Source organism: Protopterus annectens, chromosome 8.part1, assembly GCF_019279795.1.
Source record: "Protopterus annectens isolate FY-2018-M chromosome 8.part1, PAN1.0, whole genome shotgun sequence".
NCBI classification, from domain to species: Eukaryota; Metazoa; Chordata; order Ceratodontiformes; family Protopteridae; genus Protopterus; species Protopterus annectens.
This window is the reverse complement of record NC_056742.1, coordinates 333,971,513-333,999,464: the sequence shown is the minus strand read 5'-3', so window position 1 is coordinate 333,999,464 and position 27,952 is coordinate 333,971,513. Positions and strand designations below refer to the sequence as shown.

The window sequence follows — 27,952 nt, the reverse complement described above, 5'->3', positions numbered from 1 at the left end:
CTTTATATTATCAAAGCTCTGATTATTGGAGAATAAATTAGCTTTTGGGGAAAATTTGGTATCATTCTGAAATACCACCAGTAGAACCTTTTGACACTACATTAAAGAAGCCAAGATGCTTGCCCATCACACAATTAGCATTAAGAATGAAGGATTGTTTGTTGCACGTACAGCACATATGCACATACTGCCTTATTTGTAAATGGATGTTTTTTTTCCAAGTTCCAGACTGGTGAGACTGTCTTGTTCAGCAAAAATGTTATAAATATTAGTACTAGTAACTCTGCCATATTAATTTATGGTCATGTTACAACAGGTTGGGTTACTAATAAACTAATAATTGCTTCAAGGAAAACTCCACTTTAGAATACAAAAAACATGGTTTTTTTCATCGTATCTATGTTTTCTGAGCTATTTTAGTGCCTTAGAATTGTTCCAAGTGCTTCTTTTACAGTTTTAATGCGTTTTCCCTCAAAATGGTGGGTATGGGGCCTGCCTTGGTAATGTGATCTGGTTTTCTTGCTTTCATTCCTTCTTGAGCTTGCCACCTTTCCTTGTGGCTAAAACCAGACTTAGGCCACACCCCTACTTCTTCTTCTTTTTCTTTCGGCTGCTCCCATTAGGGGTTGCCACAGCGGATCATCTGTTTCCATTTCCTCCTGTCCTCTGCATCTTGCTGTGTCACACCAGCCATGCATGTCCTCTTTCATTACATCCATAAACCTTATCTCAGGCCTTCCTCTTGTCCTCTTACCTGGTAGCTCCATCTGTAGCATCTTTGTCCCCGTATAGTCAGCATCCCTCCTTAGCACATGTCCAAGCACACCCCTTGCACCTCCGATAACCACACCCACTTTCCACCCATTTTGTGACACCATCATTACGTCACATGAGGGGAACTCCCTCTTTTTACGATCATGATGCCTTTTTTCTACAGATTTGCTATGCTTTTTTGTAAAACATAGTAAATCCGCCAATTTCACAAACTCCGATAGTCCCCCCCCCCCCCCAAACAGAATACAGGAGTTGGTGTAGTGTTTTCCGGACTACCGGACAATCGGTTTGATTTCCGGGTAGTCTGGAAAAAAATGTATAGGTGGCAATGCTGCTACTTCTTCCCAGAATACATTTCAAGTCCTTTTTATATGACTTATGCTATACATAAGGAAGTACTGGTGATTTCTCATGCCATTAAGATAGAATGGCAGAACTGTGAAGCACTGTCATCTAAACACACCTTCTGTAACAGAGCTACTTCTGTTTTTCCCTGACTGAGCCTCATTTGCATGTCTGTCAGAGCTTGTTCTATGCTATAAATAGCTATTAGCTACTTCCAGCAAAAGAAAGTAGGTAAATAGCAGGCATTTGTAAACAGATTTGTTTGTATTTCAAAAAAAATTGACAGACCTTCCCCTACACACTCATGCTAAAGTGTGAAAACTCTCTCTGTAGTAAATGAACCTTGCTGGACATTTACAGGTGACAAGTAGTAGGACTCTAAACCAAGTCTGTCTGCTACTTCCCAATGCCTTCATTGGGAAGTGTTTTTCTCTCTTATGAATGATGCAGAATTTAAAATTTGCTGTACTAGTTCCTTAATTATTTCTCTCTTGTTCTCCCTCCTTTTTTCCTATTTAATGTGTATTTATAGTTTGGGAACCAGGAAAGTGAACTGATCCCAGGACCCTTTTCAGCCACAACTTAGGCTACATTGGCAAAGATAATGGCAAGTAATAAATGTGCTTAGCAATGCAAAGAAAAAAAAATACTGACATGAAGACATTGACAGAGATTGCATGTGCAACACATAGCCAATGTGTGACAGTGAATAGGTAAAGCATTAAGCAACATTTACTAGAATGTATACGTTAATAATGCTTAACCCTACTGTGTTAAGTTTAGCACCCATATTAAGTTCGAACGGTCTGAATGAGGATCTCCATAGAGTGTGGAACGGGAAGATTTCCTGTACCGCAATGTAGTGCAGTCTCAAAGTTGATATATTTAAATAGCAGGGGGTGTGGGGGCTGTAGGTGGGCTTGCCTCCCTGATAGCACTGTTTAGTTTTTTTGTGTGCATTTTATTTTCACATTTTCGAACATTCAGATGTTTGATCATGTGGTCTCGGCCATATGAAAGTCAAACATTTAGATGTTCGATTATGTGAAGTTGACCTATATATACATATATATATATATATATATATATATATATATATATATATATATATATATATATATATATATATAAATTGTGTGCGTGTGTGTGTGTGTGTGTGTGTGTGTGTACACATGCATAAGTACATGTATATAAAACATACAAGTGTATGTATAACAGAGGACTAGATTATATGCCTGTTTAAAAATGGAAATTGTGTAACTGTGTTTCTAGACATACACACACGTGTGTGCGTGTTTGTGTCTAAAAATGTATGTAGCGTATAGAATACTGTATGTGGGATGCAGTACTGTTTTCAGATGCACATGTCTGACTGTGTGCATTTAAACACAGTTAAGTACTTTCTTCTTTTTCTTAATGTTTTTAATGCATGCGCAGGTAGCAAACATATGTTAAAGTAAATTCAGCTGTATATTATGGTTGCCATCAATGGTCACATTCCTTTGTGGACTGCAAAATGCTCATGCATTCTAACAATATAAGAACTGACTCAGATTCAGTGGGAATCTCTTACCATGGATCTGCGTGCACCAGATATGCATCCCTCCTCTGGGAAGATGCCACAAAAAAAGCATAAAACACTTTTTTGTGAACATTTGTAACTTGTCTTTCTGCAGTTCTGTCATATGTGTGTATGTGTGTGTGTGTGGGGGGGCTTGAAAATGGTAAATGTTTTGATACTTTACAAGAAAAAATATTTTTTGACCTTCTCTAAATGTCACAGAAATCTTTGATCCTACTTTTACATTTAAGTTGTCCTAACATATCAATTATATATAACCAATATTTAAAGTATTTCAATAATGTGTTGCTGCTTATGTAAATTTGTCAGAAAAGGTGGCAAAATGCCTTTAAATCCCTGCCTGATCTAATTGCTTTGTTTTGCTATGAAAGGGGTGTGTTAAGTTCTCATCTCTGCAATAAAACAGTGGATAACAGTTCTGCAGCTTTCTATCTTTTTTATATCAGCTGCTGTGTTCCTGACATTAGCAGGATTAATTGTGTGGCTAAGATTGACAGCAGTACCTGACAGGGTAAACTACCGATTTAACTGCGTCTATGATATGTCATGCGGATGGAGACAAATTCCTCTGCAGAGTATGTGAGAAGTTAAGTTTAAAAAAGTAGGTGGGCTGTCCCTTCCTTTGATTCCAGTGCAAGGAAGTAAAAGTTTTAGAAAGTCCAAGCAGGTTTGTAGTACCTGCGCATTACTGTAACCATATTGGAGGGAGAAAGGGAACCTAAGGATTGAGTTTAACTATAGGAGAGGGTGGAGTTTTCCTTTAAATGACATTATGGCATGTTTGGATATTGCAAAGACCTTTAGTTACCAACTATATTTCCAGCATTGTTTTGTATGAACTGCATTGTGAGCTATTGAGCTTCTTAAATTACAGTTATGACTGAATAGAAATTAGGTGTTTCAAGCTATTATATACAAAAGTAGAGTAGAAATATTCAGTAGTTCAGAATTATGGTCAACTTAATTTACTGTATATCGGAAATTTTTAAAAAAGGCAGTTACTGCTCTTCGGGAGTCAAGGTTCCTGTAGTCGATGGTCATTTCTTACCTTACTTTTGCAGTCAGTCAGCCAATAGTTGCATATTATCAGCTGTTTTATTGTAGTTATGGAAAGTTGGCGTGGAACTGGATGTAGTTTATTTTGTTTTTCAGACCATTTGTTTCTATTGACAGTGAAAACTTGTGTGCAAAATACAGATGTTGGGTTTTCTGATTGGGTGAAGTGATGAGAAGCTAAAATTAAATATCAGAAAATGGCATTTAGGCTGAAACAAACAACATGCTTATCAGTTGATTGGTTTCCTGTTACTCATGTCATATCTCACAGGTTGTTTATGGTCAGACTTGTTCTGGTTGTATATTCTGTACATTCAGATGAATAATTTCATTTTCATGCCATCTGTGTTGATATCAATTTGGGCAAGTGCATCCTAGGAAAGAAGCGAGTCAGTTTACAGTAAATTTAAAAGTTACTAAATGAGCAAATGGTAATTTAGACATTAATGTAAACAAGACTAAGTTTGAGTATTGGCATATTACTATGTAGTATAAACAGAAACAAGAAAGTAAAATAAAAGAGCTTGAAGTTTTAAAGCCATCTTTTAAATGTTGCAGTTGTTTAATAATTTTAAAGGTATCTGTAGATCCATTGTAAAATTTGGTTCTGATCTTTGATCACAGTATAGAATAAAAGTAGGATTTTTACGGATGTAATGGTTGCATATGTTTGTTGATGATAGTCTAATTTTTGAAATACTTGAAAACGTGTCATTAAGTTATAGAAGTATTTTTGAGGTGATCTCATTAATGTATATAAAGCTTTATACGGTGAATATCCATTGTTGTGTGGTTGCAGTAAATTAAGGTATACACTGAGATGGAACCAACCAAGCCATTAACTGGTTCTGTGAGTGGTGGGCAAATGGTGTTGACTGCCAACCTAGTTAGAAATTGTTTACTATGGATGGTTTTAAGAAGAATTTAAGTGAGTATTATGGGGGAAGTTGTTCAAACTCCTGGAAATGAGCCCTTGTTGGACTTTGCCACATTATTGTTTTGATTTGATAAGAAAAACATAGGTAGAGTTGTTCTTTAATTGTTGATCTTTTTGATTTCATACCAAATTTAGGTACAAGAATAAACAGTGTATCCAGTGTAAACTTAGTTTAAGAATTTATTTTGTAACTCTTTGGTAACCATTTAAATATTGAAGTTGATTCAGCAACTGTTTCATAAACACATTCAGAATACAACTATCCAATTTTCACCAGTTCTTAGGCTGGCACATATTGACAGGTGAACTGTATTTAAGACGCTGTGAAGTTACTATGAGGAAGGGGGCACGAGTGTTTTAACTTTCACTGTTTTAAAATGTTTCTTATGCAGTCATACTGTACTGGCCTTTAAGATTTGCTTGTAAACATTTGGAAAAAACTCCAAAGATGAAAAAATATCAACTGGCTTGACAGACTGAGAGATTTTCAGTTTTTGTTTCTTATGTTTGTATAGTTCTCATTTTAACACATTTTTTGTGAACACTGTTAAGTCATTACATGCAGAAGATAGATGTGCAGTGTTTGTTTTTCTCCATTTGCCCCTTGTTGCTTGCTGATCTCATTAAGCCTCCACAGACAGTTGAGCCATTCATTCAGTCATTACTGAGAACAAAAGTTTTCTCAGAAGGGACATCATTTAGGGCAGCCATCAGGGGTGATTGGAGGGTTTTCTACTTTTTTTTTGTCTTATACATCTATATTCTATTAAGATGAAAAATCATAATAATGCACTTTTCAAACACACCCTTTGTTGTTCTAATTACAAAAAAATTTTGTTTTCCATCTTGGAACAAATCCCTAGAAACATTAGATGTGGCTGTTACAAAGATAGAACAGTGGCGGCTGGTTGCTTCAAATCAAAGGGGGGCTGCAGGAGACAGCTGAATGGGTGGGGTCAACGGGAAGGGGTGTGGCCAACTAGAAAGGGGAGGAGCTATGCTCAAAACCATAAAAACTAACTAAATACACTGCCCTGGGTGCCAAACCGTCATTATGAGAGTACAATCAAGACAAAATGAAGTGCAGAAGAATAAAAATATTTCAATGCATTGGCTGCATGACAGCTTACTTAATATCTAGATGGAAACAAAAAGGTTGTGAGGCATGAAAAAATAAATTACTTTTTAAATACATTAATGGAATGCCAGTCAAAATCAAGTATAAGAAAAACGAGCAGCACTCAACTCAAACCACTTCTTGCACTGCAGTTCTAATTATAATTTATATTCAGCTTTATTAAAGTACCAAGTAACATGCTGAAAGTAGAAATCTCTGATGCCCCCACTTGTAAAAATGTTTCTTATCCAAAAAAAAAGACCTGCTGCCTGACATCTCCTTGTTTCATGGGGAAAACATGATCAAAGTAAAAAATGAAAAGCAAACAAGAAATAAGCTCAAGATACATTGCTTAAAAGGATTACTGTACAGGTTATGGACGACACGATTGGCATTCTGTTTAGTTTACGGGTAAAGCCTGCAGAGATGACTGGAAGTCTCCAAGTGTTATGAGCTTCTTAAAATAATGTAATCCTGTCCTTTATTACAAATACTATCATATGCATTTCAATACCCAAGGCCTATACATTATCTAGTTAAGTATTCTCTACATGGCAACAACAGAAAGGCTTTATTGTTAGCAGTTCTTTAACAGTATGCTTATTAAAGCTTACTTGCATCTTATGATCTCAGCCAAGCTTACCTGATGATGGTCATTAAAGTATTGCTACTTAAACACAGAGCAACAGGCACTTTGAATAATAAGCATAAATCAACAGTACAAAAAATATGACAGAAACCAGACCACTCTGCAAAAATCAAGGACAGATGAAAAGCCACTCTTGTACTTGTGTCTACCTTGGATGGGGGGGGGATACTCTGCACATTTACACTGCATAACTACTCCTTGCCTTGCTTCGACGCATCCAGAGTCACTACATGGGGGAGTGGGGTGCAACAAGTATGTCACAATTGGAAATGTCTCTGGCTGACTGTGATGGCCCTGACACATTTGTCATAACTCTCAACCTCAGAGCAAGAAATCTGGACAAAGCCATACAAAGAAGTGAGACAAAGGCCCAAAAATAAGGACAATTTTTCAAAATATTTCTCTTATAAACTTATAAAGATAATAGAATAGGTCTTGCATTAGTATGAATTTTCTGAATGGTATGAAATCTGAAACTCAAATGTCTGTCATTATTTTCTAACTTCAGTCTTTAATGATTTGTCACTAATTTGCCAAAAAAAACACAATTTTATGAAAAATGAACCAAAAATGTGATGTAAAAATATAAAATAGCCACACAATACAGCTGGGAACCTGTCAAAGAAGGGACACTTTAATATTAGTACTGTTAACTTGAGTAGCTGACAAAATAAAAGAATCTACATGCATTTCTGAAATAAAAGTAATATATAACTCTGATTATTACAGTTATTTCTTAATTGTAAACCCTCCATGTTTTCTTCAAAATTGCTATTTTGCTGAGGGATTATTAGGGGAAGAGCAACATTTTGAGCCAAAATCAGGGACAGTTGAGAGGTTTGGCTATGCCTCATGCTATAAAGCAAATTATTTGCATGTACCTCTCAACCTGTTAATGCAATAAATCTGGACAACGCCAAATATATTGGGGGAACATATAAACAGTACTAAAAATTGCTCTTGTATAAACTGAGACAGTTGATAGAATAACAGGTCTTACTTTAGCATGCATTTTTCTGAAGGTTATGAAGTCTGAAACTCAGTGTGTCATTTTTTAGTGACTTAATTCCTAAATGATTTTGCCAGAAAACCACAAATTTTATGAGGAACAAACCAAAAATAAGAAGCAAAAATCTATTCATTCTTTGAAAATCTGGACATTTGGGAGGTATAGTTCAGCTGGGGCTGTCTAAGTTTGCCGCCCTTCCCCCTCAGAAAATCATGGAGCCTCCCCCTGCAGCCATTCCAATGATCCATTACTTGGCTATTTCACTCCATTTACCATAAACACTAATATGCATACTGATTTACTTCTATGATGATTTGGACTTCATTTGAAAGTTTTATTTTGCATTTTACAGCACAAACACTAAGACATCTGCTAAACAAACTTAACATTAAAACTTCTCTGCCCTTGAAACTCACATTCATTGAAACAGCATTGAAACCCACATTCAAAGAAAATACATTTTACCAGTGGCAGATAAAGATTAATTCTGGGCTGTTTTCAAATCATAGGCCCCTTGCATATGAAACATACATGTGCTCTTTGATACACCTTCCTATTGTTTTGAACATTTTTCCAGTAAACAAGGAAACAAAATGCATCCACCAGTAATGACAAAACTGCCCAGTTCAGAACATTTCCATCATAAGTCTACTCAAACTTCTACAGTCCACCATTATCAGTAAATATGCACAATTCTACAGTCCACCATTATCGGTAAATATGCACAATCTCTGAAGTAAAAAAGTAATCTAAATAATTCCACATTAAGTAAATCTGTAACTAATAAAGAGGTTGCTGCTAGCAAACACATTTATATTTCATGGTTTCATCGAAAAATAAAGCATCTGATGCCCCTGAGGAATAAATGTCCTATATTACATTAAAAATGATAAGCTAGTAATATTGCAATAGGAAATGGATGGCAAACTGATAACAGGCTCATAGTTAGTATCTTAACTTTTTTCAGTACGGCAGCATTCACCCCTTGTGGGAGTAGAACCAACACCCTTCTACATCAAAAGCAAGTACACAACCTGTTGTGCTATTAAAAATGCAAGCTGACTTAGCATAAGCAGCACTAAACTTCTCTTCCCCTGCAGCTCTCAGCTCCTTGTAAAATCCACTCAATACTCAACTGCATCTCAACTTCGCAGCACAAGAAATCTGGAAAAAGCCAAATTTATTGGGGGGGGGTCAAAAGGCCAAACACCAGGGACACATTAAACATTGCTTGTATAATCTTGGAAAGTTGCTAGAATAAAATGCTGTGTTACCACCATTCATTTTACTGCCAAGGTCCCTGTGCAAAAGAGAACAACATGCCACTATGCCAAATCAGCTGCTTTGTGAAAGAAAAATGCTGCGTTACCACCATACATTTTGCTGCCAAGGTCCCTGTGCAAAACAGTCAGAGCAACATACCACTACGCCAAATTGGTTGCTTTGTGAAAGAGAGGAAGACTGAAACTTAAATGGCTATCATTTAATGAATTCAGTTCTCACCATAGCAGTCAACCTCTTAGCACAAAACACCTGGACAAACCTAGTAATGAGGGAATACAGCCCTCAAACATATTCAGTGAATTCAGTTCTTGCCATAGCTGTCAACCTTAGCACAAAAAAACTGGACAAAGCCAATAATGGGGTAATACAGTCCCAAAAATAAGGACAAATTTCAAATATTCATCTTAGAAAATTGCTAAAATAAAAGGTTGTGTTACTATGCATTTTCTGAAGAATATGAAGTCTGAAATTCAATGTCAATTTTACTTCTGACGGAACAAAAACAATTTTCAGCAGAGGCCCAGGGAGAAATACTGCAGACACATGTCTTTGTAAAATGGCAGGACACCAGAGCAAATCCACACAAACACAGGGATGAGATGCAGACTCCACAGAGAAGGAACCCCAGCCAAGAATCAAACCAGAAAACCTATAGCTGTGAGGCAACAATGCTACCACTGCACCATCAAATATGCAAGGAATTAAACATTCAGAAACCTGAAGTCTGAAATTCAGATGCCTGTCAATTTTATTTAGCATTTGTTAATCAGGACAATCTGACTTGGAACAAAATACAATTTTCAGCAGAGGCCCAGGAAGAAATAATGCAGACATGTCTTTGTAACATGGGAGGACACAAAAGCAAACCCACACAAACACAGGGAGAAGATGCAGACCCCACACAGAAGGCACCCCAGCCAAGAATCAAACCTGAAAAACTGCAGCTGTGAGGCAACAGTGCTACCACTGCACCATCAAATATCAAGCATTGCAGTATTTAGAAACCACAGATATTATGAGGAACAGATCAGATTACATATGAGGCAAAAATCTGCAATTTATTTTACAAATGGTGGTGGGTAGGGAATTCAGGTCTTTAACACCTGCATACAAGGTACAGGGTTCAAGCCTGAGTATCTCTAGCCACCAGTGTATAGTAACTGGGGCATTACACACACACACACACACACACACACACACACACACACACACACACACACACACACACACGAAGCCTTTGATCCAGCGACTGAACAGCAAGCAAGCCCACAATCCAAACACACATATGAAGCTTTTGATCCAGCGACTGAACAGCAAGCAAGCCCACAATCCAAACACCTACCCGAAGCCCGCGCACTCAAAACGTCCCGCGAGAGCAGCTCAGTCCTCCTCATTGGTCCTGACTGTGGCTGAAGCAGTCCAGAGGTCCTCTGTTCTGTGCGGTTGTCACCGCACAGATTCCTGGTACCTCACAGCAATGTTTGCTAGGTACCTTTGTTACCATATCAGGACTGCTGGTAAAGGCAGTCTTTGTTTTTTATGTTTTACAGATTTTTTTTTTGTTATTTTGTAGGTGGGAGGGCTGCAGTCCAGCAGTCCGTTAGGACAAGCTGCCCCTGGAATAGAACAGAGAGAGACTATTTGGCAATTAAAATTAGCAGCTGACCGACCACCAGGCATGAATGATTTTATTAACATTAAATGTTTCTTAAAAAACAGAAGGTTAACAGTTCTCGATTCATTTTTGTTTTGTCTATGATATTTTATTGACAACACAAGAATGTTATTTGAGGAATGTTTACTTGTTTTTTTACTTAAGACTGTTTTTAAGTTTTAAGGAACTGTTTTGGGTTTGATTGATTATGTAACTGAATGATTGTTTTCATTTGGTATAATAGGACGCTTTGAACTTTGAATTTTATTCTGATGAAGTCTCTTCGAGATGAAAGTGACAATAAAGCTGTTTTATTCGCTAATTCTTGTGGTCTCCATTCTACATGGTTGGATTTTGTTGTCCTACACACACACACACACACACACACACACAAACACACACACACACACACACACACACACATGGATGTTCCCTCACTTCGGCAAGTGGAATTGTCATCTGACAGCCCCACCTACCAACCCCAAAATACTGAAAGCAGCTTAGCCAGTCTTCACCAGGGAAATCACCCCTACCCCTGTGTGACTCTGTTAGGGAAGTGAGAAGGCAAAGCCCCTTTTCTCCTCTCCCTCCTTGCGTTGACTCCTCCAGTGCTGTGGCTACTAATTGAATCTAAGCTTGCAGTATTGCACTTCTATGTATATGATTTCCTGTCTTCACTGGACACAAGTTCAGACATTAACATCTCAAATCAACTGTATTCAGTATGCAGTTCTGCAAATCCAAAGCTTCAGTAACTCAAATATTTCAAATGCATAAACTCTATTTGTCACACAGCACATCCCTACATAAAGTAGAATGTGATTCACACAGAGCCACACAAGCACTCACACACATTTTTATGTAGGTGGGTAAGTCTTCACTTCACACAACCATGAGAGGGCTGTGTCCCAACATTTTCTATTTTAACTCTGACATCACCACTGAATGGAAGAAAAGGCATGGTGAATTTTCACTGACAGAATTCATCACTTCAGGCACATCACTAAATCCATGTTCACAGATCAGCCACACTTGTGCGCAGACCCGCACACAGTCGCCTCCATGATAGCTATGCACCTCTTGACCCACAACACATTTTAAAGCATAGTCTCACCCAGGTACCATTTTCACACACAGGTAATTGCACAGTGTAAAGTAGTGTGCAGTTACCTGTGTGTGAAAATGGTAATTGCACAGTGTAAAACACTATGAATTTGTGCTCTTAAGTTTCTTAATTCAGTTTCCTTGTTAGACTATATGTTGTAGAATATTGAGAATGTACACAATGATGGACTGTTTGCAGTGTTTACCGATTACTTTTTCTGACACTTCTGTTCTGTCCTTTCTGTTCATTGGTGGTAGACTGCAGGTAGGAAGAGAAATGTAACCAGAAGAGTCAGACCTCTTCAACAGTTAATTAGCTTGGTGGTGTCCTCCTCCATGGCATGACACGGAGGGAAAGAGTATGTCCAGTATGACTCTAGTTCATTAGACATTGCATTTTTCTTTGAGTCAGTCAGGAAAGGATCAGAGTGAGCATCTGGGGTTAGTTACCCACCCCAGGGGTATACGTTTATTAAGTCCTGCTGCAGGTGTGTACATAAGGAAAGGCTCAGTGCTGTGTTACAAGCACAGGAATTTGAGGAAGTTAGCCTGACCAAAAAGTAATGCACTTAAGCAGAACATCACAAGTGTGTGAACATGTTGGAGTAGCCAAGGTACCATCTCTGCTTGAGTTGCTTGAAGCATAGTAAAACGCCTGAGCCTCCTGCATGATGATGGTAGCTGTCCTAATCCTTGCCTTTTCTTGGAATCCTCCAGTACCATCTCTATGACAAATTAATAGCTTTCATTTGAGAACATGCTGGATGGTCATGGACTGGGGAGGATGGAGACCAGGAACAGTAAAATATTAGTCATTGTAGTATCTAAGCGGATGTGTACAGCAGTCAAATTGCTTGCAACAATATCTTAAATTTTATGTCTTTGTTGTGAAGCATAGTTGGACAAGTGTCATTCCAAATGAAGTGGTGATTGAAATGGTATGTAAATATGTTAGAAAACACTATCTTTGTGAGGGAGAGGGTGAGTTTCCCATTCCAATGTAGCTTAAAAAAAGATGTTTCCCTTTGGAACAGTATCCACTGGTGGTGTGCTTCTGCCAGATATACATCCTCTGATCAGCTAACAGGTGTTGCACCCAGGCAACCTGTGAAACCTCCAAAAATAACATTGTAGCTGGTAATGTACAAGTCAGAAGCTGTTGGTGTTTGCAAGAAACAAGATATTTGCTTGATGGCCTCTTGCCATATCTTGTGTGTGAGAAAGTAAGGCAGCACAAGAAAGAGAAAGCAAGAAATCAGAAAATTGGGAGACTGGCACGGCAGTTTGCATATTTAAGCAAAAGTGCACTAACAGATTGCGTCATAAAGGGCAATAACAATGGATTCTGTAGTTTAAATGTGATTGTGATGTATAAAAAAATTGATATGGGGTTTGGAACTAGTCCACAGTTTGTAATAAAGCATGGACTGCCATCTTCATTATTGCTAGCTTATCAGTTCAGGGACGTATTTTTCAGGAGAACTTTGTTTTAAGTGAATGATGAGATCTGTGAAGATTTTATTTGATCAGTGTGTTCCTTGCATTGAATTTTGCAACAGTAGCAGACAGTGAGCAGAAGAAAGAAATGTCTGTGAACTTGTTGGAGGATTTGCCTCACTTACTGAATTTGGAGGGAATGGTGGAATACAGTACTTCATTTCTGAAATGTGTACAAGAAAATATTTAGTTCAGTTTAACTGCAGTGATTAGGTGATGGAGACCTTTTAGTGTTGGTGGAGTAAGTAGCTGTTAAAGGCTGTTATATGATTATATGTACTTACTTTTGGCCTATGTTTTTTGACCTGCAGATTGCAGTCAGCTTTTGAATTCTGACACCGCTACATTGTCTGATCAACTGATTGCGATGAGTCAAGCGGGATCAATGCAGACAAAAGGGCATATAACATCCTCACTTCTTTCACAGCAGATGTCAGAGGCCACTCAGTTGTCTTCTACTATCAGTACCAGTGAGAATATGGAGAAGATAGACAACCTGCTAGTTACCTTACAGGGCCATGATGGCATGAGCTTCTAAAAGCTGAAGTAAGATATTTAGTATTTTGTATTAACTAATTTTATACTGAGATCAGTGTATTTGATACATGCTTTGGTTTGTGAGCTGTTTTGCGTAGTAATTCATTGGTAGAAAAAGATGGCTTGCCTGTTCTATTTTTCCCATACTTTTATCCTTTTCTTTTTAGTTTCTGGTGTTTTTTCTGTGTCTGCCTAATAATGTCTTTAGCAAATGTAATGAACCTTTTCACAGTTTGCCATGCAAACTTCTGCTTGGATTTTATCATCTTATTGAATAATTTTATGGGATCATTGTTTCTTCCACACTTCCCAGTTAATTATTGTTTGCTGACTTGGCAAGATAGAGCCACTCAAGACATGTCCATCTGTGATAACGGGTCTATATCAGCATATTGTATGCTGAAAATGCCGAATGCAATTTAATCAAACTGAAATGTTCGAAATCTCAAAAGAGCGAACTTACGGAACATCGATTTCTTTCCCAGGGAAAGAAATCGGTGTTCCATGCAAAAAAAAAATTTTCAATACTTCAAACACTGACAGAAGTGGGGGGCTGTGCCCTCACACCCCCTAATTAAATATACCAACTCCAAGACCGCACCACAGTGGAGGAAATGGCAAACTCCGATGATGGCCCACCGATTTCTTTCCCTGGGAAAGAAATCGATGTTCCGTCAGTTCGCTCTTCTGAGATTTTGAACATTTCAGGTCGATTAAATTAAATTTGGTGTTTTCAACATTCAAAATGCTGATAGGAACCCATGATATTATACCCTTTTGTTTAAAAGACATCTGAAGGTTATTTGAGAGTTTCAGATTTGTCTCCCATTTATTCTTTTTTTATTAGAAATTGTGATCGTAGCAGATTAAGGAAAGGTTTAGGGAATAGAAAACAAAGTAACTAATGTTTGAGAAGAAATGGAGGATGAAACATTCAGTGTGTGAGATGACAGACTCAGCACTAAAAATACATGCATACAGATATTTCAAACACTGGTATTAACACCCTTCTAGCTTGCCAATATACCAGAACATTGTTTCCATAATAAGTGCCCAGACTGTTCTTTAAAATATCTAAACTAGTATTTACTTTAATGTAATTTGGTAATCTGTACCATGCATATCAGGTGCTGTCTCAGAGAACCAATTGGTACACTTCATTCTTACAGAATCTTTTACATAGGTTGCCTGGCAATTCTCTACTACTTTGTGATAACCCCAAACATTCCCAGATGTAGTTGTCTCTAAATGCCCTATATACCTTAGTAAGATATCTTACATATCTATAAGAAGCACTGTACAAGTTCAGATGTTTTACTCTTTCACAATAAATTAAATTTCCACATCCATGGATGTGTTTGGCATATTTCCACTGTACTGTTTCCAATTTACTCATGGCTGTTTTCTTATAAGGTTTCCATATTGTTATTCCATACTCAAATTTGGGTCTAATGTAATGAACAAACAATGACGTCATCATTTCTGATTTCCTAGACTTTATAAATCTTTTTATCCAACCTATAGTTATCATTAAACAATTGGCTGATTAGAAAAACTCATAGCTGGATCTACCCATATACCCAGGTCCTTAAATGAGTCTTCAGTTTCAATCACTGTGTGCTGTATTAAATATTCACCTTTCAATTTATGTCTCACAAATCTCATATGCTTAGTTTTTGATGTATTTATCAGATTATTATTCTCCTGTGCCCAAATGGTCAATTTTGTCAAGTTCTTTTGCAGACATGCCTTCTCTGTAGCAAATGTAATCAAGTTACCCAGTTTCAGATCATCTGCATATGGACTGTTGACCACCTCAGATAAAAAAGTTAGGTTTGAAAGATACAATCTAAACAAGTAAGGGCCTAGGACAGAGTCTTGTGGGCACTCTCACTGTAACCAAGAATTTCACCTGTCTAGTTGCTGTATGATACTTGCCGTGTCCTGTTTGTAAGCCATGCAGCTATCCATCTTATCAAGAGAAAATTATCACCTAGTTGTAATTTATTGATCAGTGTTTTGTTTATGATTCTGTCAAATACTGAAGTTACATCTATATAAATTACATCATAGCATAATTTTTCATTCATAGCTGCTGTTATGCTGTTGTAGAACATCATGTTACAAGTGGTAACAGATCTGTTTTCAACATATGCATGCTGATACATGGTTTCAAGTCCCACCCTGTTCAATTTTGACAACTTATCCAGTATTACCTTCTCCATTATTTTTCCACAACATGAAAGTAGACTTAAGGGTCTGTATGACTCTGGGTTTGTCCTTCTCCCCTTTCCTTTAAAGACAGGTTTAATAAGCACATATCTGCAAACTTGAGCAATTTTCTTATATTTATATGACCTAGTGAATAATAGCTATAATGGTAAGTTCTTGCTGAAGTGTTCTTAGGTCATTATTATTAATTCCGTGTCCTCTTTGTGTGGATCCAGTTTTTGTAGTTCTTTTTCAGTACAATCTAATTTGATTCCAGTATCTGAGGTCACCTGGATATCACTAGGACAACTTATCACCTCTTTGTGGAGCCAAACTGTTTTGCATAACATTTTGTAAATATATCTATAATCTGTTGTCTGAGAATAAATTTTAGAATCTGCAGACAGTTTATCAATTTGTCTTTACATCCATAAAAAGGTTTCCTATTATGCTCAATATCTTTATATACATTTTCTTCAAATTTTTCTTGATCTTGTCTCACACTATGCTTAATTTGTTTGTTCAGCATGTTTATTTCAGTTTTCAAAGTTGTAGTTTGACCTCTGTTCCATTTCTTATATTTTTTATTTCTCACCTTAATCAGGTATCGACACACTATACCTAGATCATGATGTAAACATTTGTTTGATTTTTGCACTCAGTTTTTCTTTCAAAACTTTCCACATTCCATCTACAGTTTTTCCACTGAACACCTCACTGCAGTTAGTTTTACATGGTGACTGTCTTGCTTCCATATAATCTGGTAATTAACCTTCTATGCATTTGTTTAGATTTCAGTTTGGCAGAATTGTCTAGCAACAAATTAACTATTATAACCCGATGATCACTGCACATCAGTGGTGGTAAAACTTGGCTTGAGGTAACAGTAATTTCTTTAGGAACACTTACAATGTCAATATGTAGTAATTTATGTTCAGTTCCCTGATAGGTTTATAACAATCTGGAACCATCGTTGTTCCTGAATATAATTCCAATCTATTTCTGGTAAATTTAAGTCCCCAGCTAATATGTAAACTCCAACAATTGTTATATGTTCCAGGGTTGTCTTTATTGTCACAGTTACACAGTCTGTAGTATTGGTGTTATCATTGAACATGTAATAATCATAGGTCTCGTAACTATCTTTAATCCCTGTCATAACACATCTACCTGATTTGTTAGCAAGCCTGTTACAGTAAAAACATTTATACCCTGACAGAACTGTTTTTCAGTCATTGTTCTTTAACCATGTTTCACAAACAATAACTTCAGTCATGTGGGAACGTAGCAAATTTTCCAATTAAAAAAAAAAACACTATTAGGAGCATTAACAACAGTTAAACGTTGCCCGTTTGATTCTCAGTTAGAACGTCTTCTGTGTGGCGACATGCGTGAATGAGCGTTCCTTCGTTGAAGGTTGTGCGTTAGGCCCGGCAAGCCAGCACGTAAAAATTAACTGCCAATCATTAGCAGACCGGAGTTCCGCTGTGGCGACCCCTAACTGGGAAAAGCCGAAAGACACAAACAACCTTCAGAAATGCATCAAATGTTGCTCTTCAGAAATGCATCAAATGTTTCTCTGAACGGTTAAATTTTCAGCCTGGCAAAAATCCTACCTAGTGTTTGTCAAATATAGTAAAATATTTGCTGCAAAAATTCTCTTCCCTGATCTTGACAAATGCATGACATCTTGTCTGAACATGTGTCCCTAAAACTAGGCTTGGATGCTCTTCACTTTTCCATTTTTTAAAACAGGACATTTTTTCCATGAATATATTTACCCAAAAAATCTTTTCATTCACAGTGACCTGACTATCCTTTCTATATGTGATTTGTGAAAAAATATGTTCTAACACCAGTACAAACTATACTATTTAAGAGGGCTGTAAGTTCCCTACTAACAGTCAAAGAGAGTCCTTGTGGATGAGATCATTTGGACATGAATAAAAAAACAGATCCGTACTTCCATTCCAAGGATCGTCTCACATCTTCTCTTTTTGCTCCTGGCAAGCGTAACACTATTCGATGTTCATTATCTTCTCTGCAGATATAAGTATTTCCTCTAGTAATTGAATCTCCAATTACAAGAATATCTTTCCTGACCAGAAATGAAGAATCTTCAACTTCTAATACAGTAATATCTGCTCTATTCATTGTTGCAAAGGAATGATCTTCGTCAGTTCACCAGTACTACCTAGATCTTGGCATTCATAGCCAGAGGGCTGGAGTGCATCTGAATGGAAAAAACAGCAATCTGCTGTTAACTGCAGAAATAAGTATTGTGCTGAACTGTGTTAAACTGCTGCTGTAGCTAACTATATTTTTACTACTGCACTTTGTAAGCTGAATTTGTCGAACTGTTGATGTGTTTTTACTTCTGCACCTCGTACTCACTGTGTTCCTGCATTTTAACATAGGCTAGATTCAGATCTACTGAATCTAAACTGTTTACCACTTGAGCAACAAAACCAGTCAGCTTACATTAAGAGGGCTCCCCTGCACCATGTGGCATAAGTGTGCAGCCAGGGACCATTCTGAGTTGAGTTTACTGCAGAAGGCTCTTTCTGGGCTAAATCGGTTCTCTGATTGGTAGTTCGGTTTAAATCTATTTAAAGTCACCTGTATCTAAGCCTCATTTTTGCACTGGTTCGCACACCGCACAGCAGAGCTCAGTGTAGGTTACCACTGCGGTTATAGATGCAAACTTCTTGTTTGTTAATTTTCCCTTATTACACTGCTTCTGCTCCATTGGAGGTTTCTTGCGATTCTGCTTCACTGTCAGGTGAAACTTTCTGTATAGCTTCTAAGGTACCAACACATGTCTCACCTGGTAGCCCTTCGCAATTTAGACTTGTCCTTTCCATCTGCCTCACCTGGTCTTTCCTGTCCTCTCCTTGTTTCTGACCATATTAACTTACCTAGCATTATGGCTTTACAATTTCCCACAATTTCTTCAGCCAACATGGACATGCTGAGGCAATGTAGCAATTACCTCATGTACACTGACAACCCATTTCTTCTAGTTTACATAAATTCAGTTTGAGAGAGATGCATCTGTATTAAGAACTTAGAATTTAGGTTTTCTCGTTTACCAGACAAGTACATCTGACACTAAATAGGTTGTAAGCACACACAGCACTACCTGCAGCAACCAGACCTACAACCCATAAACCTACATATGCGAAGATCCTCACAAAAACCCACCTAAACATCAGAAACCTCCCAAACACAAGCACCCTTCACGTAATACATACCCTGCAGTATATAGTACACATAATAGCTCATTCACCATTGACTCAGTAGAGAGACCCCTAAGGCAAAACACATCAAACATCTTAGTCATAGGCAACTCCATTGTGAGACATGTCCCACTCATCAAGTTGGATAAGGAAAAGGTCACAGCCAGCTGTCAGGTGCCAGGATCCGCTACATCACACACGCACTCAAGTCTCTCAACAACAGGTACAGTTATGACTCTGTCATAGTCCATGTTGGTGTGAACAACTTGAGACGTGCCTCACTGGACTATATGAAGAGAGACATGACCAAGCTCTCTGACTGTGTTTCAGGCAGGTATGTCCCTAGCCTTTAAGCAACATTTTTACCTTCACCTAGAATGTTGCTTCAGTACAAACAAAAAATTATTGATTTTAATAATTGGCTTAGTTTCTGCTGTCATTCTAAGGTGTCCAGTATCTGTCAGCTTGGGATGATGTGCTTTTCCAGAGATGGTCTTCATCTGTCACCTCTGGGGTTTCAGTTACTGGCTAAGGTTGTTGCCACCCCCATAGTGCCGTTTTTAGGCAACGTCACAAGAACAAAATTCCCAATGTAAAAACAACCTCTGGGTTATGCGGCAAAATGCTAGGAGTCTAAATCTGAAACTGCACTCACTGGAAGCTGTCTTTACTCTGCAAGATGCTGCGAACATATGTGCAGTCACAGAGACCTGGTTTAAGGCCACAGAAAGTACCCCAGCCATACAGGCTTATAATTCCTTCCATACATTCAGACCACAAACTGAAGGCGTGAGAACTAAAGGAGGTGGTGCATCAATATAATTCAAAGATAAATAATCTCTGGATTGGTTAAACAGAGTGACTCCCTTGAATTCCAGGTGGAATTCACTGTTGGTAAGACCCCTCTTCAAGTCATTGTGAGTTATAGGACCACCTCCACTGGTTTTGGGCAACTTTAATTACCCGTCCGTAGACTGGGTTAATTATGTGTGTACTAGCAAACTTACCCAAAGGTTCCTTTACTATGTTAACTCCAATGCACTGGATCAGTTAGTTGACAGCCCTACAAGGGGCTCAAACATTATGCCTCTGGTGCTCACCAACATGGGGGATAGTTGCACCTCCCCAAGTGTGCGGCACTCCCTGGTGAAGCCTGACCACAAATTGGTGTCATTGGTGCCTGTTAAACTTGATGGATTTCTTTTAGACAGTCATCAAAGTCCTAGACGAGGGTAAAACTGTACATATGGTTACCTAGACTTAGCCAAGGCCCTTGACGCAGTTCCCCATTCAGGCATTATTGATGAACTCACCTAGCTAGATATGAACTCGTATATCATTGGGTGGTTTACAAACTGGTTCACCAATAGAACACCTACAGTTAAAATAAGAGACCCTGCCTCCTCAAGCAGACAAGTAACCAGTGGTATTCCACAGGGATTGGTTCTGGGGCCTCTACTGTTCGCAATCTACTTCTTCGAAGTGCAGGAAAAAACAAAAGGTCTGTGGATGACAAAGTTTGCCAATGACTGCAAACTGGGAGCAGTCATCGAGTCCCCTAACAATATCAGTATCCTGCAAGAGGGACTTGCAGACTAATGTGTGGTGCCAAAGTCAGGGACTTAATGCATTTTTTTTTACATTGAATTTATCATCCCCTTCGGCAAGGATGAAGTCCCTGCAAACTACCACATCAATAACAGTACCCTAAGCACGCAGTCAGTGGTGAGAGACCTGGGCACCCAGGTTGATAGCAACCTTGCCTTTGATCACCATGTCTCCACTATGGTAAGAGGGGCATTCTATATTGCCCATCTCATAAGTAAAGGCACTGCTTCTAGAACAAAAGGTTATATTATCACATTGTACTCTTCCGTCATCAGACCAGTAATAGAGGACAATACTCACTTTGGTATATACCTCTCCAAGCACCTGCAGCAGCTGGAGAGACTGCAGAGGTTTCTTACAAAAGAAAATTCAGGGTCATCAGCATATGTCATATGTGGACAGACTGAAATCACTGTCATGTTACTCTGTGTCATACAGACTTCTCAGAGGCAACTTGTGCCTTGAATATAAAGCAGTCTCTGACCTTGCCCTAGTGGAAATGCTGAACACTCTTAATTCAAATAGTACACGTGTCACTAACTCCAAGGACCTTAAACCTGGTATGTGACATCAATAGAACTTGCTGGAGAAACAAATTTTTCTCACAGAAGTTACCTCATCTCTGGAACAAACTTCCAATTCATATTAAACAAAATCGCTTATTGACCCTATTAAAGTGAAATTTGGACGATTGAATGGGAAACTAAAATCACCCCGGAGGTTCCACCTGTATCCCTCTTGGATAGGGGGTGATAGGTGCCAATTTAGTGTCTGCGCAAAACAGACACTCTTGGGAACAAGGGTTGAACTTGGCTAGTTTTGTAAGGGCAGTAGCACCATTAGCATGGTAACCTCCTATGGTCTTATGATCACCATTAGTCTTATTAATCCCACTGTTTTCATTATGTATTAAATTTGCAAGCATGCAGTTCTCGTCCAGCTGACTTTGTACATCAACAGCTTGACCCATGTAATCAACATGCATCTTTCTCTTCTTTTTCCTTACAGAAAAAAATAAAAATGTATCTTGGAATGTGAATGGACTGGGCAACACAACAGTGTGTGAATTGTATGGTATTTGTGTGTGGTGGGGCTGCACTTTATAACCCTACAGGAAATGCATCTCAAGCAATCTAATCTTAGATATTTAAACAGAGCAGGATATATGGTTCAAGCATGGTCCAGGTGAAGGGAGAAGCAGTAGAGCGGTACAGTGATATTAATACAGAGAAATACTCCATTTAAGAAGGATAAGGTAATCAAGGATGAGAAGAGAATAGTTGCAAGTGATAAGTGGCAAGGGGGTGGCAAGATGGTGTTAACATAATGTTTGTGTCATCATACCTGCCTGCAGAAACAATGATTGGAAGGATTGAGGAAAACCGGCAATACTGGTTGTTTTTCATGAGGGTTTAATTTTAGTAATGGGGACTGGAAGGAATGATAAGGGAACAAGGAAAGAAAGAGTATCAATGAAGGGACAGTTTTTGAAGGCATGCCTGAAGAAGGTTGGGTGGGGAAGTATATGGAAATTGTAAGGCAAGGATAGGATAGAAGATGGGTTTACACATTACTTCCACAGATTCCAAAGCTGGTCAGGGATTGATTTGTAGATTTCCAGGGAAGGTAGAGATTGGAACAACCAAAAATAGTGTGACCCAAAGGGGTAAAGCTAAGGTAGGAAAAAGATTTGGAAAGACACTGGAGGCTTCCAACACATCTGTTAGAGGGGAGAAAGAATAGAGCATCTTAGAGGAGATTGTAACAAAGGAATTGTACAGGGCGATGTCAGAGAATAGATCTAGGAGGGATGAAAGCAAGGAAAGGATTAAGAGAAGAATACAGGGATAAGTAGGGTGGAGACGGAGTGAATTCAAAATGAAAAAGAAGGCTATGACAGAAGTCTGCAGAAGACTAAGGGTATGCAAACGTAGACACCAAGGGATAGGAAGAAGCAGGTTACGCAGATGTTAGTGAAGTGAAAGGATAGGAAAAATGGTTGGGTAAGCGTGATTATACAAGAGTAACTCATCAGATGCTACCAAGGTGCTGGCTGTGAGGTGGAGGCAGGAAGATGAGAAAGATATATTTGAGATGAGGAAAGAAACAGGGATGGGGGAATATTAGGATGGACTTGGAAGAAATATTGGACTGTTTTTATACATATACTGCCCTATAAGAGATGAGCTGGAAGGATCCCAAGCCACTGAAGCTAATGATACCAAGAGTTACAGAGAAGGAATTAGAGGAAGTCTGGAGGAAGACAAAAAGGAAAACCTATATATACTGATACTGAGAAGTAAATAATGGCAGTATGGAGGAAAATAAGGAAAACTTGGGGAAGTGAAGGGTTGGCTATAAAACTTCAGGAGATGACCAAAGGGAAAATACATGAGATATGGAAAATCCTGTCTAATAAGATCCTAGAGAGGGAAGATTCTTCTCCCAAGGGGAAGAAAGCAATATTCTTAGTAATCCCTAAGGAAAGTAGAGATACGCAGACACTTTCTTCATATAGACCTATGTCATTTTTAAACCATGATTATAAAGGTTTCATGTTAGTCATAGTGAAAAGGCTGATGGGAATTATTTCCAAAATAATATGTTTGGATCAGACTTGTTTTATAGGAGGAAGAACAACAGACGATATACTAAGAACACATTTGTTGTTGCAGAATTGCACCAGAGGGGAGGAAGAAGCTAGAGATACTGTTGCTAGATGCTGAAAAAGTGTTCCGCAGGTAAGATGGGGATACGTCTTCGGATTAATGAAATGCTGGCAGTTATCAGGAGGTTGGGTGTTTATGATAGGAAGAGTATTTGGGAGCCAAGACCAAGAGTTGGGCTAGAGACTCTGAAGAAAAAAAAGGCTAGAGAAGAGGGTTCAGGCAGGGATGTGTCCTGTCCCCTCTATTAATTTACTTTGTATTTAGAATCATTGGCAATTGCTATAATTGACTGTACCATGAAAAGTTATGAAAAGGAGAGGGCACAAAAATTAATGACACTTTATGCTGATAACATCTTGCTTACGCTCAAGTCCCCTGAGGAGGATCTAGGGAGGGTTTGTTATATCAAGAAAAATAAAATAAAAGTCGTAGAAACGAGCAAACCAAATCACTTTACTAAAGAAACCAGTAAGTGCTTTCATTTACATACGAAAGCGTCTTGACATACATTTCTTTGCCCCAGCTTTTAAAACACCGAAAGTCACATGACATGAATAAATCACATGCTATAACTTAAAGCACACTTATAAAAATACTAATGCCGTAACTTCTTTTTTTAAAAAAGCAACAAAGTATTTCCTATTATTAAGTCCTAGTGCATGGTAAGCATTTGATTTTACCTGCCAAGATTATTCTCTCCACCCTAGTTCATTTTCAGCATTGCTGCTTTTTAAAAAAAGTGAAAGCATGTCTCATTTGATTTTTTTTTTATGTCTTGTGACTTTTTCTGTTTTAAAAGCTGGGTCAAAGAAATGTGTGTCTGTTTGAAAGTCTTATGTAGACAAAAGCGCTTACTGGTTTCTTGATTAAAGTGGTTTGGTTTACTCGTTTCTGCTCCTGTTATTTTACAGTTTATTAGTGCATTTGTTTACCTTTAGATTACTACAATATCATGAAAAATATTCAGAGGTCTCAGGCTACAGAGTAAATAAATGACTGTAAGCAAAAAGACAATGAAAGTAGTATAATATTCAGCCCCCCCCCCAAGGATAGAAGAGGTAGAAGAAATGGTTAATTGGGAAGCAGACAATGAAAAGGAACTGGGGAAAGTAATTATGCTGCAAAGTAGGGAGTGTGCTTGGACAAGATCTGAGAGGATGTGGATGGAGAGAAAGGATGGGAAGATATGCACAGCTAAGGTAAATTATTTTCATTTGTAAGAAATGGTTTGGTTTAAGAGAAGGAAGGAAGAAAAGGCGCCACAGGCTCAACCATCGAATGAAAAAAAAAAGCTAAGGAGTGATAGGCATTTAAAAAGTTAGTGGCAATGTTTGATCACTTTTCTCATGGCAGAATTGCATTTATTTGGTATAGAAGCTAGTACATGTCTGTAACTCCAGATAGGAAGTAAAATGTTGTGGGTTTATGGAAAATGTATGTGTGTAGAATGAGGTTGTCATAGATGCTTCCATTTTGTAAAAGGGTGCATGATTTATAAGGCTTGTATGTTTAGGCTGATAAGGTAAATATTCACTGATGGTTACCATTCATTTGATTTTTTTTTCTTTCTCTTGGAGTGTTTAGTATTTGCAGCTCCTGTGTCAGGGCTATGGTAATTTTGCAATGGTTCATTTCATTGATTGAGAATTTGTTTTTCATTTCTGAAAAAAAATATTTGGTTAAAGTTTAGTTGCTCAATAAAAGCGATGAACATGAAAAAAAAATAAATTATAGAACACTGGAAAAGCTCATCCAGACTCTGCCACAGCTTGCTGTGAGGGAAAGGTTAATTTGCTTTAGATTTCTTGTATTTTGTATTACATTATTGCCTGTTACTATTTTGTATACCATGATTTGTTTTCTTTACACTGTGTTTTACTTATTCTGCTTTTATTTGCATATTAAAATTTGAAGAGACCACAGCTCTGTCTCTTGAGTCAGACAAATTTTTTCCCACCCTTCCTGATTGTTTCTGGTTGGAGAGTGTCTGTGCTTAACATTCCTGATTGGTTTGGTTGCTATTCAAGACATCTACCAGAAAAAGGATGCAAGCCTACAGACCCTTGCATCATCTGGGGCAAGACTGTGGATCACCAAACAGGCTGTGGCCTGCTTCTCTTCTTGGGATTGGTGCTAACATTTGCTTCTGGTGAGAGAAGAAGCAAAAGAGCATTGTATCCCTACAGAATGAATCTGTGGTGAGACCAGCGTTAGTAGTAGCCAGGCAGTAGCCATTCATGTGACTCTCCTCTTTTCATCATTCTTGACACACTAATTCTTTGTTTTCAGTAAGTACTGCTTGATTTGTTTCTAACTTCAGAATATCTGCCTAAATACTTCATCCTTAAATTTTCATGGTCTGTGTATTAGTTTCCTCTCAAGTGTTTCATTGCTGTGTACAAACTCAGACACCTTGAGTGACGTTTTTCCTGTAAAACAGCAATTGAAATTTCTCCAATACCTAATTGCACACAGGACAACTAGTTTGCAGTGACAAGCACTGTTCATATAGTTGCAAACCAGATACTCCTAACAGTTATTAATATTCTCAATCCAGCTGTCTAATCAATAAAAAAGGGTCTCTTGCCATATATATGAACTTTCCTACCATCTCCGTTACTGGCGTGGTGGATATGGGCATCCTGAGACAATAGAAATTGCCTCACGTTTACTGGCATCCAGTTAATTCTCAAACAAACTGATATGGTATGTGAGAGATGTAGTTACACAATGTCACTGGAGGCAAAGCTCTCGCATAAAAGTATTCTAATGTCAATAAAGATTGTCAGTAGTACACACGCTGCACCCATCACATCAAAGCAGACACATTGCCCCACATATGCTGAGGCAGTCACATGTAACCTTCCTAAACCACAAAGACCTACTAGACAAAGTAGACATAACAAATACCCTCAGCTGCGCCAAATGCGCTCTTTTAATTAAAATAACCAGTCAACACAGAGCTACATCTCATGGTACCTCTACCTCTAAGCCCATAAGACAAGCTCCACCACACAATCCAGCATTCTAATCACTGGAGACTCCATCATGAGACACACTGATGTCCCTTTTACCAGGCTGAGTAAGGAGAAAGTTACGGTCAGTTGCTTATCAGGGGCAAGGATCTGCCACATTATGCATGCAATCAGGTCATTGGACCACAGTTACCAGTATGACTCGGTCATAGTCCATGTGGGAGTAAATGACCTGAGACGTACCTCCCTAGACTATATGAAGAGAGACATTATGGAGCTCTCTTAATATGTGTCTCAGGCTGGTGTGAGCCTAGCATTGAGCAGCATTTTACCTTCTCCAGGGATGATGCCACAGTACAAACAAAAGATGCTTGACTTTAATAAATGGCTTAGTTTCTGGGGTCATGCTAAGGGGTGCAATATTTGTCAGCATGGAAGGAGATGGTTAACAGAACAGACCATGTTGCTTTGCCAGGGATGGTCTGCACCTCTCCCCTCTAGGTTTTCAAATATTAGCTAAAGCATTGTCTTCACCCATAGTGCCTTTTTTAGGCCATGCCAAATTGCAAGTGCTTCTGACTTAGCAAATCAAAACCAAGAAAATCTAAAAAGTGTTACTGCTCAATGCTAGGAGTCTAAACAGACTCCACTCCCTAGAAACTCTCTTTACCCTAGAGAATATTGACATCTGTACAGTCACTGAGACATGGTTTAGAGCTGCGGAGAGCACACCAACAGTGCAGGGTTATAATGCCTTCCACACATTTAGGCCAGCTACTTTACAGGCAGGGACTAAAAGTGGAGGGGGCCCTATTTACATCAGAAATAAATATACTTCAAGGCTGGTCAAACAGGACAATGCACTTGAGCTGCTTCATAATCACCATAGGTAAAAATCCAGTACCACTTCCTTGCAAGCTATAGGTCCCTCTCTGACCCAGGAAACCCATACCATGTATTTAAACTTATTAGAAACACTAACCATCCAACCCAATACCATATTCATGGGTAACTTTAATTACCCCACCATTAACTGGGAATTCTATACAACACCAAACATTACATGTACAGAGATTCCTAGATTTTGTAAAGACAAACTCCCTGGATCAGATAGTCCATACACCAACCAGGAGTACAACCGTACTGGATCTGGTCCTCACTAATATGGGAGACTGCTGCACACACCCTACTGTAATGCCTTCTCTGGTAAGGTTAGACCACAAAATGGTCTCCTTTGAAGTAAAAAATAAAACCTGGACCCCCAGCTTGAATATTCAGGAGCTATTCTAAGGCTAATCTCCTGATATTAAGTGTGAATGTGGCAAAATTTCTAGCCCCCATAAACCCTGAGAACACTGCTGCCTTTGCAGAACTGTTCACAGAAACCATGTATAAGCATGTTAATAGCTGCATAAAGGCAGCTGTACCCACTAGGGAGAAGTATAGAACTAATTTAAAAAAAAAGCCACCGTGGTGGAAGTGATGCAGCACACAACAGTATAAAAGCAGTCTCATCAAACTAAACAAGCAGCTATGAGGACAAATAGTCTACCAAAGCCAAATTTGAGGTAAGTTTGGCCTCCCAGGCCAGGCACAACCACAAAGCATTCTTTAACTATGTCCGCAACCTGAAAGTCAGTACACAGTTGTGTGCAGAGCTCATTGTAAATGGAGCCACCTATACTGAGCCAGAAGATATAGCAAA

At 38.4% G+C, this 27,952-nt stretch overlaps 1 protein-coding gene across 4 annotated transcripts in view; it reads left to right on the top strand.

The window, feature by feature from the left end:
* The window catches only part of NFAT5 (nuclear factor of activated T cells 5), a 1,437,387-nt gene that overhangs the window by 1,384,035 nt on the left and 25,400 nt on the right, over window positions 1-27,952 (top strand). For all 4 annotated transcript variants that reach the window (XM_044081909.1, XM_044081907.1, XM_044081910.1 and 1 more), the window contains one exon: window positions 13,320-13,554. In XM_044081909.1, the coding sequence (XP_043937844.1) occupies window positions 13,320-13,546 (227 nt within the window). In that variant the 3' untranslated portion in view covers window positions 13,547-13,554. The remainder of the gene's footprint in view (window positions 1-13,319; window positions 13,555-27,952) is intronic.